This window comes from Astyanax mexicanus, chromosome 22, assembly GCF_023375975.1.
Source record: "Astyanax mexicanus isolate ESR-SI-001 chromosome 22, AstMex3_surface, whole genome shotgun sequence".
In the NCBI taxonomy this organism is placed as follows: Eukaryota; Metazoa; Chordata; class Actinopteri; order Characiformes; family Acestrorhamphidae; genus Astyanax; species Astyanax mexicanus.
In genome coordinates, this window is record NC_064429.1 from 29,076,399 (window position 1) to 29,090,000 (window position 13,602).

General features: G+C 42.4%; 1 protein-coding gene across 1 annotated transcript in view; it reads left to right on the forward strand.

Annotated features, from left to right (window-relative positions):
• Positions 1-298: 298 nt before the first annotated feature.
• The window catches only part of whrnb (whirlin b), a 117,819-nt gene continuing 104,515 nt past the window's right edge, over positions 299-13,602 (forward strand). Inside the window, exons 1-2 of the mRNA XM_049470316.1 lie at positions 299-750; positions 1,229-2,134. Coding sequence (XP_049326273.1) covers positions 1,442-2,134 — 693 coding nt within the window. The 5' untranslated portion in view covers positions 299-750; positions 1,229-1,441. The remainder of the gene's footprint in view (positions 751-1,228; positions 2,135-13,602) is intronic.

Here is a 13,602-nt window from a genome sequence, read left to right on the forward strand (position 1 = left end):
CGCGTCACTCTCTCTCTAAACCTTGAGCTATATTTAGCTCTCCTTCTTCAAACAGCGCCGCTTTTACCGTTCAGATACTCTACCACGCTGTTTGTTCGTTACCAGGCAACGTAGTCGCGCGCGCACACCTGCGTCATTTCTACGCGCGTTAGCGTTTTCCCCTACCTGTATTCCGGAGGACCGCGCGCTCTTCGTGCGTTGTGATTGGCTGCACGCGCCCGGCCTCCCGCCAGCGATTGGTCAGTGGCTAGTTCGGTATTTAGGGTTTTAGGACTAACTGCTAAAGTGGGAGAATGCGCGGGAAAGTCCTCTGGTCTAGATGATAGGCTTAGAGGCTTAGTCTTACTTTTAAGTGTTTTTGTCTTGTTACATTGCAGAACGCTTTTAGCTACAAAGGTTCCTAATATGAACTGCTCAGCCAATCGCAACGAAGACCTGGCAGAAGGGGCGGGTTCTACCTGAATACAGGTGGGATAAGGATGATCTCCGCCACGCTTCGCTCGAGCCTCTTCTGAGCGCCGCAAATCCGGGGATAGTTCTCGTCGAGAGAGGCTTGCACCTCCCCCGTCCCGCCGCGCGGCGAAATCCCGCCGCTTTTCCGGACCGGTATTTTCTCTCCGGAGCTTCAGGAACGTCGTTATTCAGAGTGCAATCAGACGCAACGCTCTCGGGACTTGTTACGGCACCGGATTCTATTGATTTTGTATCTATTTTGGCGCGTGAGGGTCGACTACAATAGTTACGTGCACGGTTTGTATTTTGTTGATTTTTTTACATGACTGTTTTTATGTATAGCTTTTTTACTATTCTATTCATGAATTTTATGTTTCCTGTCTTACTTGTATTTTACTTAACTTTTTTTATTTTACCTTTTCTGATATTGTATGTCTTTTAATTGCTTTTGATTTTTTTTTTGTTACCTTTCTTTGTTTCATTCCCTTTCCTTTCATTCTTCCTCATTTCCTTTTATTTGGTTTCCTTTATTCTTTTTCCTTTCTTTATTTCCTCATTTTCCTTCACTTTTTCCTTTTAATTTCTTTCCTTCTTGTTTTATTGATCTGATGTACTTCTGCTGTACTTTATAGTAACGTGTATTGAATGATTATAAAATGAAATAAGTTTTTTAATTTGATTATTTATTTACTTAAACGTTTTTATCCTATTTTCAATTTTATGAACTCACTGCTTGTCTTGTCTTGTCTTGTTTTGTCTTGTTTTGTCTTGTCAGGAAGACGTCATCACGAAAGGTCAACATGACCCGCGTTGTTATTACCTGTGAGACAAGTCTCGTGCACATGTCTCCGCGCGGTTCTGCCTCGCGCCCCGCAGAGCCGCCGCGCCAGCTCGGTTCCTCGCGCACCGTCTGACCCCCCCTCCTTCTTCTTCCTCCCTCCCTTCATCCCTTCATCTTCCTCCTCCTCCTCTTCCTCCTCTCAGCGGGATGAGCGCGGCGGAGCTGGAGCGCGTGTCCCTGCGCTCCGCGGGCGCCACCTCGGCGAGCTCCGGCGGCCGCGCGCTCTCCGCCAACGTGAAGCGTCTGCACGACGCGCTGCACGCGCTGCTGGGCGACGCGGAGCGCGAGCAGTTCGTGCACTGCCTGAACGCGTACCACGCGCGGCGCAACGTGTACGACCTGGTGCGCACGCTGCGCGTGATTCTGGACACGCCACGCAAACGGCAGCTGCTGCCCATGCTGCGCCTGGTCATCCCGCGCGCCGACCAGCTGCTCTTCGACCAGTACACGAGCGAGGGGCTCTACCTGAAGAGCGAGCTGCTGGAGGAACCCGGGAGCGCGCCGAGCGATAGCGCGGAACCGGAGCCCTGCGCGCGAACCCCGTCCGTGCACTTCAGCCCCGCGCACGTGCTGCCAGACTTCAGCACCGCGCACGAGCGGACAGCGCCCTCGCTGACGGAGGCGCGCGACGAGGTGCGCCAAGTGACCCTGAAGCGCAGCAAGAGTCACGAGGGTCTGGGCTTCAGCATCCGCGGCGGGTCCGAGCACGGGGTGGGCATCTACGTGTCTCTGGTGGAGCCGGGATCTTCCGCGGAGAGAGAGGGGCTGCGCGTGGGGGACCAGATCGTCACTGTCAATGAAGTGGTGTTTGACCGGGTCACACACGGAGAAGCAGTGAAGGTGAGAGTTATGAACCTATATAAACACATATCTATATAGTAACCTTTATACGCCCATAGAAACATTTACTGTGTATTACTATAGGAACCTTTGTACACATATAGAAACATTTACATACTTATAGGAATCTTTATAGACCTATATAAATATGCATACACTTGCAGGAATATTTATGCACCTCCAAAAACATTTAAATACTGACAGGAAGCTTTATACACCTATAAAAACCTTTATATAGCTATAGAAACCGTTATACACCTATATAACCCTTTATATAACTATAGAAACCTATACATACTTATAAGAATCTTTTTACACCTATATAAACATGCATACACTTACAGGAACATTCATGCACTATATAAACATTTAAACAGGAAGCTTTATACATTTATATAACTATAGAAACCTTTATACACCTATATAAACGCTTAATATACTTACATGAACCTTTATACACCTGTATACACTTTTATATACTTATATGAACCTTTATACAACCTATATAAACATGCATACACTTACAGGAATATTCATGCACCTATATAAACATTTAAATATTAACAGAAAGCTTTATACACCTATATTATCCTTTACGTACTTATATGAACCTTTATGCACTTGTATACACCTTTACATTCTTATACCTCATACCTTTATATACCTATATATATATATATATATATATATATATATATATATATATATATATATATATATATATATATATATATATATATATATATGAACCTATTTAAAATATTATAAACCTTTAGTTGTTATGGAAGTCTTAAGTCTTCGTCCCATACCCCAGGATAAACTGGGAAGGTCATTGTTTAAGATTCTCCTGATATTAGAAGACTTGCGCTTGTGATTGTCGGGCCTCAAAACTGGTTTGTTTATTCTGTATTGTGGGTCAGGCTTTATGGATTCTGCTCTTCAGTGAAGCATCACCATATATAAACCTATTAAGAGTCTATCCCCATCTGTATTTATTATTTTCTATTTGCCCTATTTTCTATGTAATAGAGAACCAGTTAAAGTGCACAGTGTGTCAGATCCACTCCTGCTTCAGTCTCTTAAAACCCCTTGGTCCTTCACAAGACCCATCCTCATAGAAGAATCACTGGCCAGCATGTACCCCAGGCCTGGTCATCATACTCTCGTAAAAGAATCGCTGGCATTCATATATCCCAGACCTGGCCAGCATATTCACGTAGAAGAATCGCTGACCTGCATGCTTTCCAGACCTGGTCACCATACTCTCGTAGAAGAATCGTTGGCCTTTAGGTTTTCTAGACCTGGTCACAGAACCGTTGTAGAAGAATCGCTGGCCTGAATGCTTCCCGTGCCTGGTCATCATACTCTCATAGAAGAATCACTGGCATTTATATATCCCAGGCCTGGTCATCATACTCTCATAGAAGAATCACTGGCATTCATATATCCCAGGCCTGGTCATCATACTCTCATAGAAATATCACTGGCATTCATATATCCCAGGCCTGGTAATTATACTCTTGTAGAAGAATCACTGGCTTGCATGTTTTAGGCCTGGTCACCGAACCCTGGTGATAGTTCCACAAGAACATGGATCATGATCAGGACTGGGAAACATGTAGGTCAGTGATTTATCAATAAACGTATGGTGGCCAGGCCTGGAGAACCTACAAGTCAACAGTTCTTCTACAAATGTATGGTGACCACTGTCTTGGGAAGCAAGCAGGCTGGTGGTTCTTTTACAAGAGTATGAATCATAACCAGGCTTGGGAAACATGCAGGATGGCGAGTCTTCTACAAAGGTATAGATCATAAATAGTCTTGGGAAACATGCAGGATGACGACTCGTCTACAAGGGTACAGATTGTGACCAAGGTTGGGAAACATACAGACCAGCAATTCTTTTACGATGTTACATCTCCACTCGTAAAGGCCTGAAGGATTTTAGGAGCTTTGGCTGCACTGTGATCGATGCGCTATATTTTATTAATTCTTGACGATATGCTTGATGGCACTGCAGCGATGTGGCACTTTCCTTCCGGCCTCTCTCATGACTTCAGCTGCGGCGCCCCCGGCGTTCCTGATCCTGGCCTTTTCACTGCATTTTCATGGCTAATTTCAGATAAGTGGATAATTCAATTAAAGCAGCCCTTCGGATACAACGGGATGGGGCTTGTTTGCAAAGCATTGGCGTTTATGGTCAATTTAATCAACTCTAAACCATCCCCACCCCCATGTACAGCCCCCAACCCCTTAAGCCCCAGCAGATGTGTGGAGTGTGTATACATGTACGTAGATACATACTGGATACACTCTGTAGGCTTGTGCTGCCGTTCGCTCATGGCCGTGTCTGTGTGTGAAATTTTCAGTTGTTGGACGAATTCAGTTGGAGGCTAAAGCACAGCAGGATTACATAATGGTTACAGATAGTGAGGTGTTCAAGAGGGAAATAATGACAGGCATCTCGATCTCTCTCTCTCTCTCTTTTTTCTCTCTCTCTCTCTCTTGCACACTCGCTCTTGCTCTTGCTGTGTGTGGGCTGGCAGCAGTGTGTTTGTGTTTTCGAACAGTGGATATCCAGACTGTACTGGAAAGTATAAATTCTCTCTCTCTCACTCTCTATCGCTCTTCTTTTTCTGGCAAAAATTCACTCACCTGTAAGCGTAATGAAAAAAGCTGTCTCGCACAGCCAGAGCTCAATTCATGACCCATGAATTCATGGGAAGACAGTGAGTGTTGTATGGTAATCAGCGCTAATGCTGCAGAGAAAATCTCAACTACGCACAAGCCGCCGCGTGATAATGCAGCCCACATCGGTTACTAATAGGTTGGCGCTCCTCAGCCAGATGGCTCTCAGCGTTCACCCAAAAAATTGTGCTTAGGACTCATTGAGGGTTGGAGGTAGTGTACAGTATGTGTTTCAGATCTCTGTAGCACATCATAGGCCCTAGGGACAATACTTGGTCCCTATAAAAAAGACCCTAGACCCTACGTGGACAGCAGAGTTGGGACACCTGCTTATTTACAAGAATAATAAAAATGCATTTGTTTTTGTTGGAGTAATTGTTTTTTTTCCTGTCCAGGGAAGGATATTGCAGATTTGGCATAACTGAAATGTATGGGATGCATGTCGAACTGCATATAAGAAACAAAATCTGTGAGAATCAGGACAGATGTGTTATAAATAAATATTATAAGAGTATTATAAGAGTATTTTTTCAAAATATTTGGTGGAAAAACCCTGTTTTTTAATCACAGTTTTCATGCATCTTGGCATGTTCTCCTCCACCAGTCTTACACACTGCTTTTGGATAACTTTATGCCTTTACTCCTGGTGCAGAAATTTAAGCAGTTCAGTTTGGTTTGGTGGCTTGTGATCATCCATCTTCCTCTTGATTATATTCCAGAGGTTTTCAATTTGCTGAAATCAAAGAATCTCATAATTTGTAAGTGCTCTCTTATTTTTTTCCAGAGCTGTGTGTTTATGTAGATATTTTTGTTGGTGTGTAGCTCATGCTTGCTGCTTTACAGAGCTGGCTGGTCCGTCTTGATTACCGGTCCCATGCAGAGGGATTAAGAGTGACCAGCCATGATAAATAGCTCCTTCTCAGAAATGGTTCTAAAAAAAGATACTGCAGGAGAGAAGTAAGAATCTGACACTTCAAACTAGCGCTTACTAGTGCTAACTGTCTGAGGAATAGAGCTAGCTAAACTAGCACTAACTAATTACTGTAGCTGGTACTGTGCTTCTGCTTGGCTAAAGTCTGCAACCAAAGGTGTCAAATGTATTGACATTCATTACTCTGTAGGTAGAAGTACAGATACTTGTGTTTAAAATACTTCTGTAGAAGTTCAAGTATCAACTCAACTCAATAACTCTGTTTGACTTTTGTTGTAGTAAAACATGATAAAAAGTACTTACTTTTGATGAATAGCACACCTCCGTTCTCCCACAGCTTTCCGAGATCCAGAAATTTTAACGGTTTAAATCGCTTTTTCCATCGTTATCCAGCTCAAAGTAGCTCCACATCTCCTTGCTAGAATCCGGAGAGCCCTGACATTTAAAACAAGGCATTAATAACTTAAAAAGTGCACAAGCACCTTATTAAAAAAACACTGTTAACATCCCATAATACTAGCCTCAGCACCGAGGGCTGCCATTACACCTGGCGCCGGCTGCTCCGTTATGTAGAGTCCGCATAGCGTAGCAGCTGCCACCAGGAGTAATGGCGGCGCTCGGAGATTATATACATGTTTTTGGTGGATAAGATTGGACAGCCTTTTGTTACTCTATGAATTTCAGAGACGGTTAAACCACGTGGCGAGTGGTCCAGAGGTCTAATGCGCTGCCACTATAAATGGGAGGTCGCAGGTTCGAATCCCGTTCATGTAGCTCCTCTCTGCCATCAGCTGCCGGCACCCAGAGGGAGCACAAGTGGCCTTGCTCCTTCCAGGTGGGTAGATGGCGCTCTCTCTGCATCACGCTTAGTGAGTGTAATTGTTTCTGGCTAATTGGGTTGGCAGGCTAAGCTAATAAAGAGCTTCTCCTGTTGCATCTTTGCATGTTCTTCTTCAGCAGTCTTTCACACTGCTTTTGGATAGCTTTAAAAATTAACGCAGTTCGGCTTGGTTTTGATGGCTTGTGATCATCCATCTTCCTCTTGATTATACGTCTGCAATCACACTAGCCTGTGGAGGATAAGATTGGACAGTATTTCCTTACACTGATGCCCTGTCACTCCACAAATTTTAAAGATGGTTAAACCACTTAAACTACCTACATTAGACACATCAGAACCAGTCCTTATCTCTGCATGTAAACTCCAGGTGTAGAGAGCTTCTCCTGTTGCATCTTGGCATGTCCTCCTCCACCAGTCTTTCACACTGCTTTTGGATAACTTTAAAAACTCAAGCAGTTCAGCTTGGTTTGATGGCTTGTGTTCATCTATCGTCTTTTCTGAGCTACTTACGATGTTTTTTAGCGTCATACAGATGCAAGAGAGTGTCTGTCTCTCTGTCGCTCGTTTAATCGATCATCAGCTCTGTCTAATTACGCCCCACCTGCTCTAGCAGTAGAGCAGAAGAGTGTCTGTCTGCAGCTCCTGCAGCTCCAGCGCCGGTGAGTGTAATTGTTTCTGGCTAATTGGCTTGGCACGCTAAGCTAATAGAGGTGTAGAGAGCTTCTCCTGTTGGGACGGCCTCGCTCAGCTATTCACCGGGCCCATTCTCTTCCTCATCAGCAGCTAAATAATTCATAACAGCTTTTAATTAAGCGCAGGGCAGTCTTGAAGGCAGGGCACGCACACAAAGACACTTTCGGCGGCCTGTCTTTCTTTAGGACCCCCGCGGAGTTCAGCTTAAGGACAGAAAGAGCCCAGTCCTTGGGGTCCAGCACGTGCCGTTGGGTGGGCGATTAAGAAACAACCCAAGCAACCCAAATAACACAACATGATCTCCTTAATCACTTTGATTACTGCTGTGAATGAGCAGATCTTCTGCTGTGATATCTCCAGTCTGGATGTGCTGGTGGGTTGCGTGCGGCTTGATGCTGTGCAGCAGTGAGTGTAGTACACTGATTACGTACACTAATTATGTAGACTAACTCCTATTTAAAGCAAGCTTGCGTAAGAATTTGTTTTTAATTAATGGTGTTAAACTGAGGCTTATGTTGGCTTATCAGAATTTTTTTTAATGATACAGCTTACTCATACACATTCCTACACATGTAGTAGTGTAATAAAATATTGCTTTCACTTCATATCGCCAAATCGCGATACTACTGCATACAGTAGCAAAGACTGCTATCAGATGTTGCTTTATTTTGTATTGTGTTTGAACCCCACTAGATTCACTAGATAACAGTGTTGTACTCAGTCATTAGATTCCACTGTTCTAACTGGATAAAAAAGTAAGGATGGGAAAAAATATCAATAGTCCGATATATCGCCTTTTTTTTTTTTGTGATGCATTATCGATACACTGCATCAAATATTAATACAGTTATTTTACTGTAACATAGGTGCTCTAAACTTCCTAAGCTTAAGACTCCCCTAAACCCCCCCCCCCCCCGCCCGCAAATTTGACTTACTAAAGTTACTGCTTCATTACTTCACAAGGTGGAGCTAAAATCAAATAAATAGGGTAAATCTTCAGTGCATAATATTGCTAAAGGCATGTTAATCAGTTTCTCTGATTTTGCTATTTATAGGTTTATGTTTGAGTAAAATGAACATTGTTGTTTTATTCTATAAACTACAGACAACATTTCCCCCCAAATTCCAAATAAAAATATTGTCATTTAGAGCATTTATTTACAGAAAATGAGAAATGGTAGAGCTTTCAGACCTCAAATAATGCAAAGAAAACAAGTTCATATTCATAAAGTTTTAAGAGCTCGGAAATCGATATTTGGTGGAATAACCCTGGTTTTTAATCACAGTTTAATTTTATCAGTTTCGGAATCAGTTAAATATGATAAAAATATGAAATAAATAGCTCCTTCTCAGAAATGGTTCTAAAAAAAGATACTGCAGGAGAGAAGTAAGAAGCTGACACTTCAAACTAGCGCTTACTAGTGCTAACTGTCTGAGGAATAGAGCTAGCTAAACTAGCACTAACTAATTACTGTAGCTGGTACTGTGCTTCTGCTTGGCTAAAGTCTGCAACCAAAGGTGTCAAATGTATTGACATTCATTACTCTGTAGGTAGAAGTACAGATACTTGTGTTTAAAATACTTCTGTAGAAGTTCAAGTATCAACTCAACTCAATATTTAAAATTGACTTTTGTTGTAGTAAAACATGATAAAAAGTACGTACCTTTGATGAATAGCACACCTCCGTTCTCCCACAGCTTTCCGAGATCCAGAAATTTTAACGGTTTAAATTGATTTTTCCATCGTTATCCAGCTCAAAGTAGCTCCACATCTCCTTGCTAGAATCCGGAGAGCCCTGACATTTAAAACAAGGCATTAATAACTTAAAAAGTGCACAAGCACCTTATTAAAAAAACACTGTTAACATCCCATAATGCTAGTTTCTCTGATGGGGGTTGGAGGCCAAGTCCAGGTTCGGGGGTACTTCCTTGAAATACATTTTTGCAACTTTGGATGTCTGTGGGACATGGAAAGGATTGGATAGTAGCTTCTGTCCGTTGTGGCATGTCAGTGTAAAGTATCAGTATATAAAATCTAGAATTGTTACCTTCTTTTCAATGCTAATGCATTGTCAGTGCATGTTGTATCTAATAGGTGAAGCCTATAAAATCATTCCTATAGTCCAAACAAAGTAATGCACTACCTGAAATCCTGATAGCCCTGAGGGTTCTCCAGTGATGCAGCAACACTGCTGATAAAGCGTGTTACTAATGGAGAGGTGGAGCTTGCTCAGCAAAAATAGTGTAGTGTGAAAAGTCAGTCTAAAAAAAAAGAGAGAAAAACCTGGCCAGCCTAGTTTAGCCAAGCCAGACCATCATTGAGTGCTTAGATTGCCAGATCTATGGCAGCGGTTCTCAAACTGTCGCACATGATGAGGAGAGGCTGTATGAGAGAGCAATGCAGAAGAAGCCTTTTCTTCACGTGAGGTTTGCTAAAACTAAAGCACATTTGGACAAGCCAGTTTCATTTTGGAATATGATTCATCAGTGCTGTGGACTGATGAAAGTAAAATTGAGGAGTTATTTGAAGGGTAGTTATTTATGCACGGAGGTAAAAGAACACAGCTTTCCAAAATAAACACTTTTTGTGGGGCTGTGTGGTCAGTGCAGGTACTGGGAATCTTGTTAAAGTTGAGGGTCGCATGAATTCCAGTCAATATCAGCAGATTCTTGAGAAAAATGTTTAAGAATCAGTGAGAAAGTTGAAGTTAAAGCGCCGGGGCTGGATACATCAACAAGACAACGACCCTTAAAAATAAACACACTGCTCAAAATCTACTAAAGCATTAATACAGAGGAACAATGTACAATGTACAAGATTTATCACACACTTTCTGTAAATTCTATTAACTTAATTTCACTTCTCAAATATCACTGTGTTCATGTGCTATATGATATATTTAACTGAAATTGCTGATCCTAGCAACCAGAATTTATGAAACAAAGGAAAATCTTGAAAAAGATCAAGGGTGCCCAAACTTCTTTAAACCACTGTATCTCTAAAATGAACATAGTTTTCTCCAGATATCTTCATATCTTATAATTTCAAAATAAAAGTCATTTTGTAGTATGTCTATTGTAATTTAGAGCATTAATTTACTGTGTTTCACAATACATGTGAACTATGAACGGGAGGTCCCTGGTTCGAATCCCGTTCATGTAGCTCTGCCATCAGTTGCCAGGGCCCAGAGGGAGCAAAATTGGCCTTGCTCCCTCCGGGTGGGTGGATGTCGCTCCCTCCCCATCACACTCAAATGTGGCGCTAGGCATCTGTGAGTGGATGTATCGGAACCGAGTCGCTGCGCTTTCCTCCAAGTGCTCTAGCCGCTCAGGCAATGGTGCATCAGCTGACTTCACATGTGCTCGTCTGCACCCTCCTAGGGTCGTAGGTGCCTCTGGTAATTGGGAAGCATAAAGGGGTGGGGAAATTGGATCGCCAAATTGGGAGACAATGGGAAAAATTCAGAAAAAAATACATGTGAACATACATACTGCATTTATTGTCCATATTATTCACCCATAGTTTGCTTGTTTCCAGATGTTCGGATTTCACTTTTGGGTGGTCTTCCCCCTCAGTCCATCACTGGAGAATCAGCCTGGGCTCTAAATCTCTCAGCCTGGCTACATAACGGCGCCGCTACGCCACCGCCACGGTCATGCCAGTTTGTTTTAGGCAATGTTTAGGAGCGTGAAAGGAGATGCGGGTCTGCGAAAGATAACTTTTCTGTTTCAGTTCATCAAAGCAGAAGCATTTGAGTTGTAGCTAGCAGCTATGTAGAGTGAGCGAGTGAGACTGAGAGATATGGACTGAGAGAGAGAGAGAGAAAAGAGAAAAAAGGAGGGCAGAGGTTGGTGGAAAACGAGTTTTCGACAGTTTGCCTCCCCTGGTGTTGAGATTTAGAGAGCTGGGTGATGGCACAGGAAGCAACAGCAGCTGAATCCTGAATTGGAGCTCATTGCTATGGATTGAATTCAGCCTGGCAGTCAGAGAAGCTTCTGGAAATATCAGAGTTGCAGGGTGTAGACCACTCAAACGCTTCGAACACGAGCATGAATACATTATTTGACCAAATATTTATGGATACCCCTTCTAATGAATTCCTTTATTTGAATAAAGTTACACTTATATAACACCTTGCTAGAAACCCAAGGACACTTTACAATCACGTTTCTACACACAACCATTTATATTTAGCACTCACCCTCACACCAGTGAGAAGCGGCAGGCAATAGCGCACAGCGTACTCTCAACCGGAAACAACCGTCCACCTGGAGGACTGCATCGGCTCTACAGCCCTACAGTCTAACATACATTTACACACACACACACCAGATCAATTTAGAGTATGTTTTTTTGGGGGATAATTTTAAGAGTATCCATATTACCTGATCTTCATGTTTTTGGACTATGGGAGGAATGTCCCAGTGTCCCCAGAGGAAACCTACACATACACATGGAGAACATGGAAACTCCACCCAGATAGGGACTTGAACCCAAGACCCCAGTGCTAGGATGTGAACCACTAAGCTAAACATTAAGTCATCATGCTGCCCAAAATGTATTTAATGTCTCCTAATAATTTCTTCTTTGTCATTTTTAGCTGAATCAGTTTACTTCATTCAAGCTGAGCAGAAAGGGCAGAACGTTATCAGAATTATATCATAATGACCACAATTAAGTAATACTGTATAACACATTAATTAATAATACTCTAGAGACACAGGAAAGAGAGACACTTTGTAAGTGAAAGACAGAACCATATCAAATACTCGTCAGGGTAAGAGTAAAGTGCAGGGGTATATATAGTGCGTGTAACAGGTGTCATTATTAAGTCATTATTCAGGTAATTTTTTGGTCGGGGAGATCAGTCATGTGAGGGAGTGAATGTCCTGAAAATGTCCAGCATGTCCCGGAGGTCAGTAGTGCAATAACTTTTGCTTCTATTGCACATGGCAAAAGTCATGGGATACGAAAACTGAAGACTAAACGTGGTGATGCAGTACAAAGAGGGTATAAATAATAATAATAAACAAGTAGCTGATTTAGCATGGGTGACCAGCACCGAACCTGCTTGCAAAACTGTGAGCATAGCAGTTTGATCAATGCCGGTAATTGGCATGGCTGGCACATCCATTTCCTCCTGAAGGACAGTCAGATCTCAGTATCCTGCTGAAGCATTCGCTTCTACATGGAAATTATCTCCTCTCCATTGTCTCCAGCAAGTCCCTGTCTTGGGAATTTCGAGCATTATCTGTAATTAATTTCTCCAGGAGCGTGTAGCGGCTAATTGTTAGCTCTGGGCCCGGTTCGCTTTGACTCCTGGGCACGTTCTCCTTGGTTTAGGTTCCTTTTTCTGAGCGAACAGTCACGTTCACCCTGTGACACGGCCGTCAAACTTTATCTCAGACTCTCGAGCTTGTTCTCTTTCTAACTAGCCTTCCGTCATGTCCGGACTTCCTTTTGTTTTCTTCCTGTCGTCCCGAGAGATCAGCCTCCTATCTCTCTCTGAGTGCTGCTTCAGAATATAAACACACACTGTTTCTTTCTTTCCATCTCTTCCATGCTGAAGGCTCTGGCGTTCTGTTTCTGGGGTGCATTAGGAACACACAGTATATGAGGCAGGTTGAGGGTTGCGATGTTGAGGTCCAGCGTTCTGGATGCTGGTATTGATCCAGCATGTTTGATTCATGATTTGAAGTGAGAATGTTTGGTAATTGAGGTTATTTTGGCTTGAGGTGGCCTAAGCATGCCAATGAAACGTTGTTTTAGCAAAAGGATGTTGGGCACGGATTGAATTCACGGTTAAAAAGTGAAAATAAAGTTTGAAAATGAGTTTGCACCATTTAGAGCATTAAGATTATTATATTACCGTATTTTTCGGACTATAAGGTGCACTTAAATTCTTTTAATTTTTCCTAAAATCGACAGTGCGCCAGCATTATAAGGGTGAGTTTTCAGTCAAGTTCCTCCAGCTCTAAGGCTAGGTGCAGCAGCATTAGCATTAGCCGCTAACTGCAGCGCTGGCTCTTTTGCCGTGCAGAGGCAAGTATATTGGACTGTAGTCTGTATGTTTTTTTTTTCATGTTAGAACAAGCTATGTGGGACAATTTCAATATAGTTTTGTGAGGTAGAGGTTAAGAATAAAATGAGTTTTTACACTGTAATACTGACAAATAAAAAATTCTAGTTAAATTTATGAGAAATAATAATTAAAGTTAAAGTAGACATAGCCTAGCTTCTAATAGCTAGTAATAGGTACTATGATAGCAACATTAAAACTATAGGGTGGGACCAAATATCAATATTGCGATACA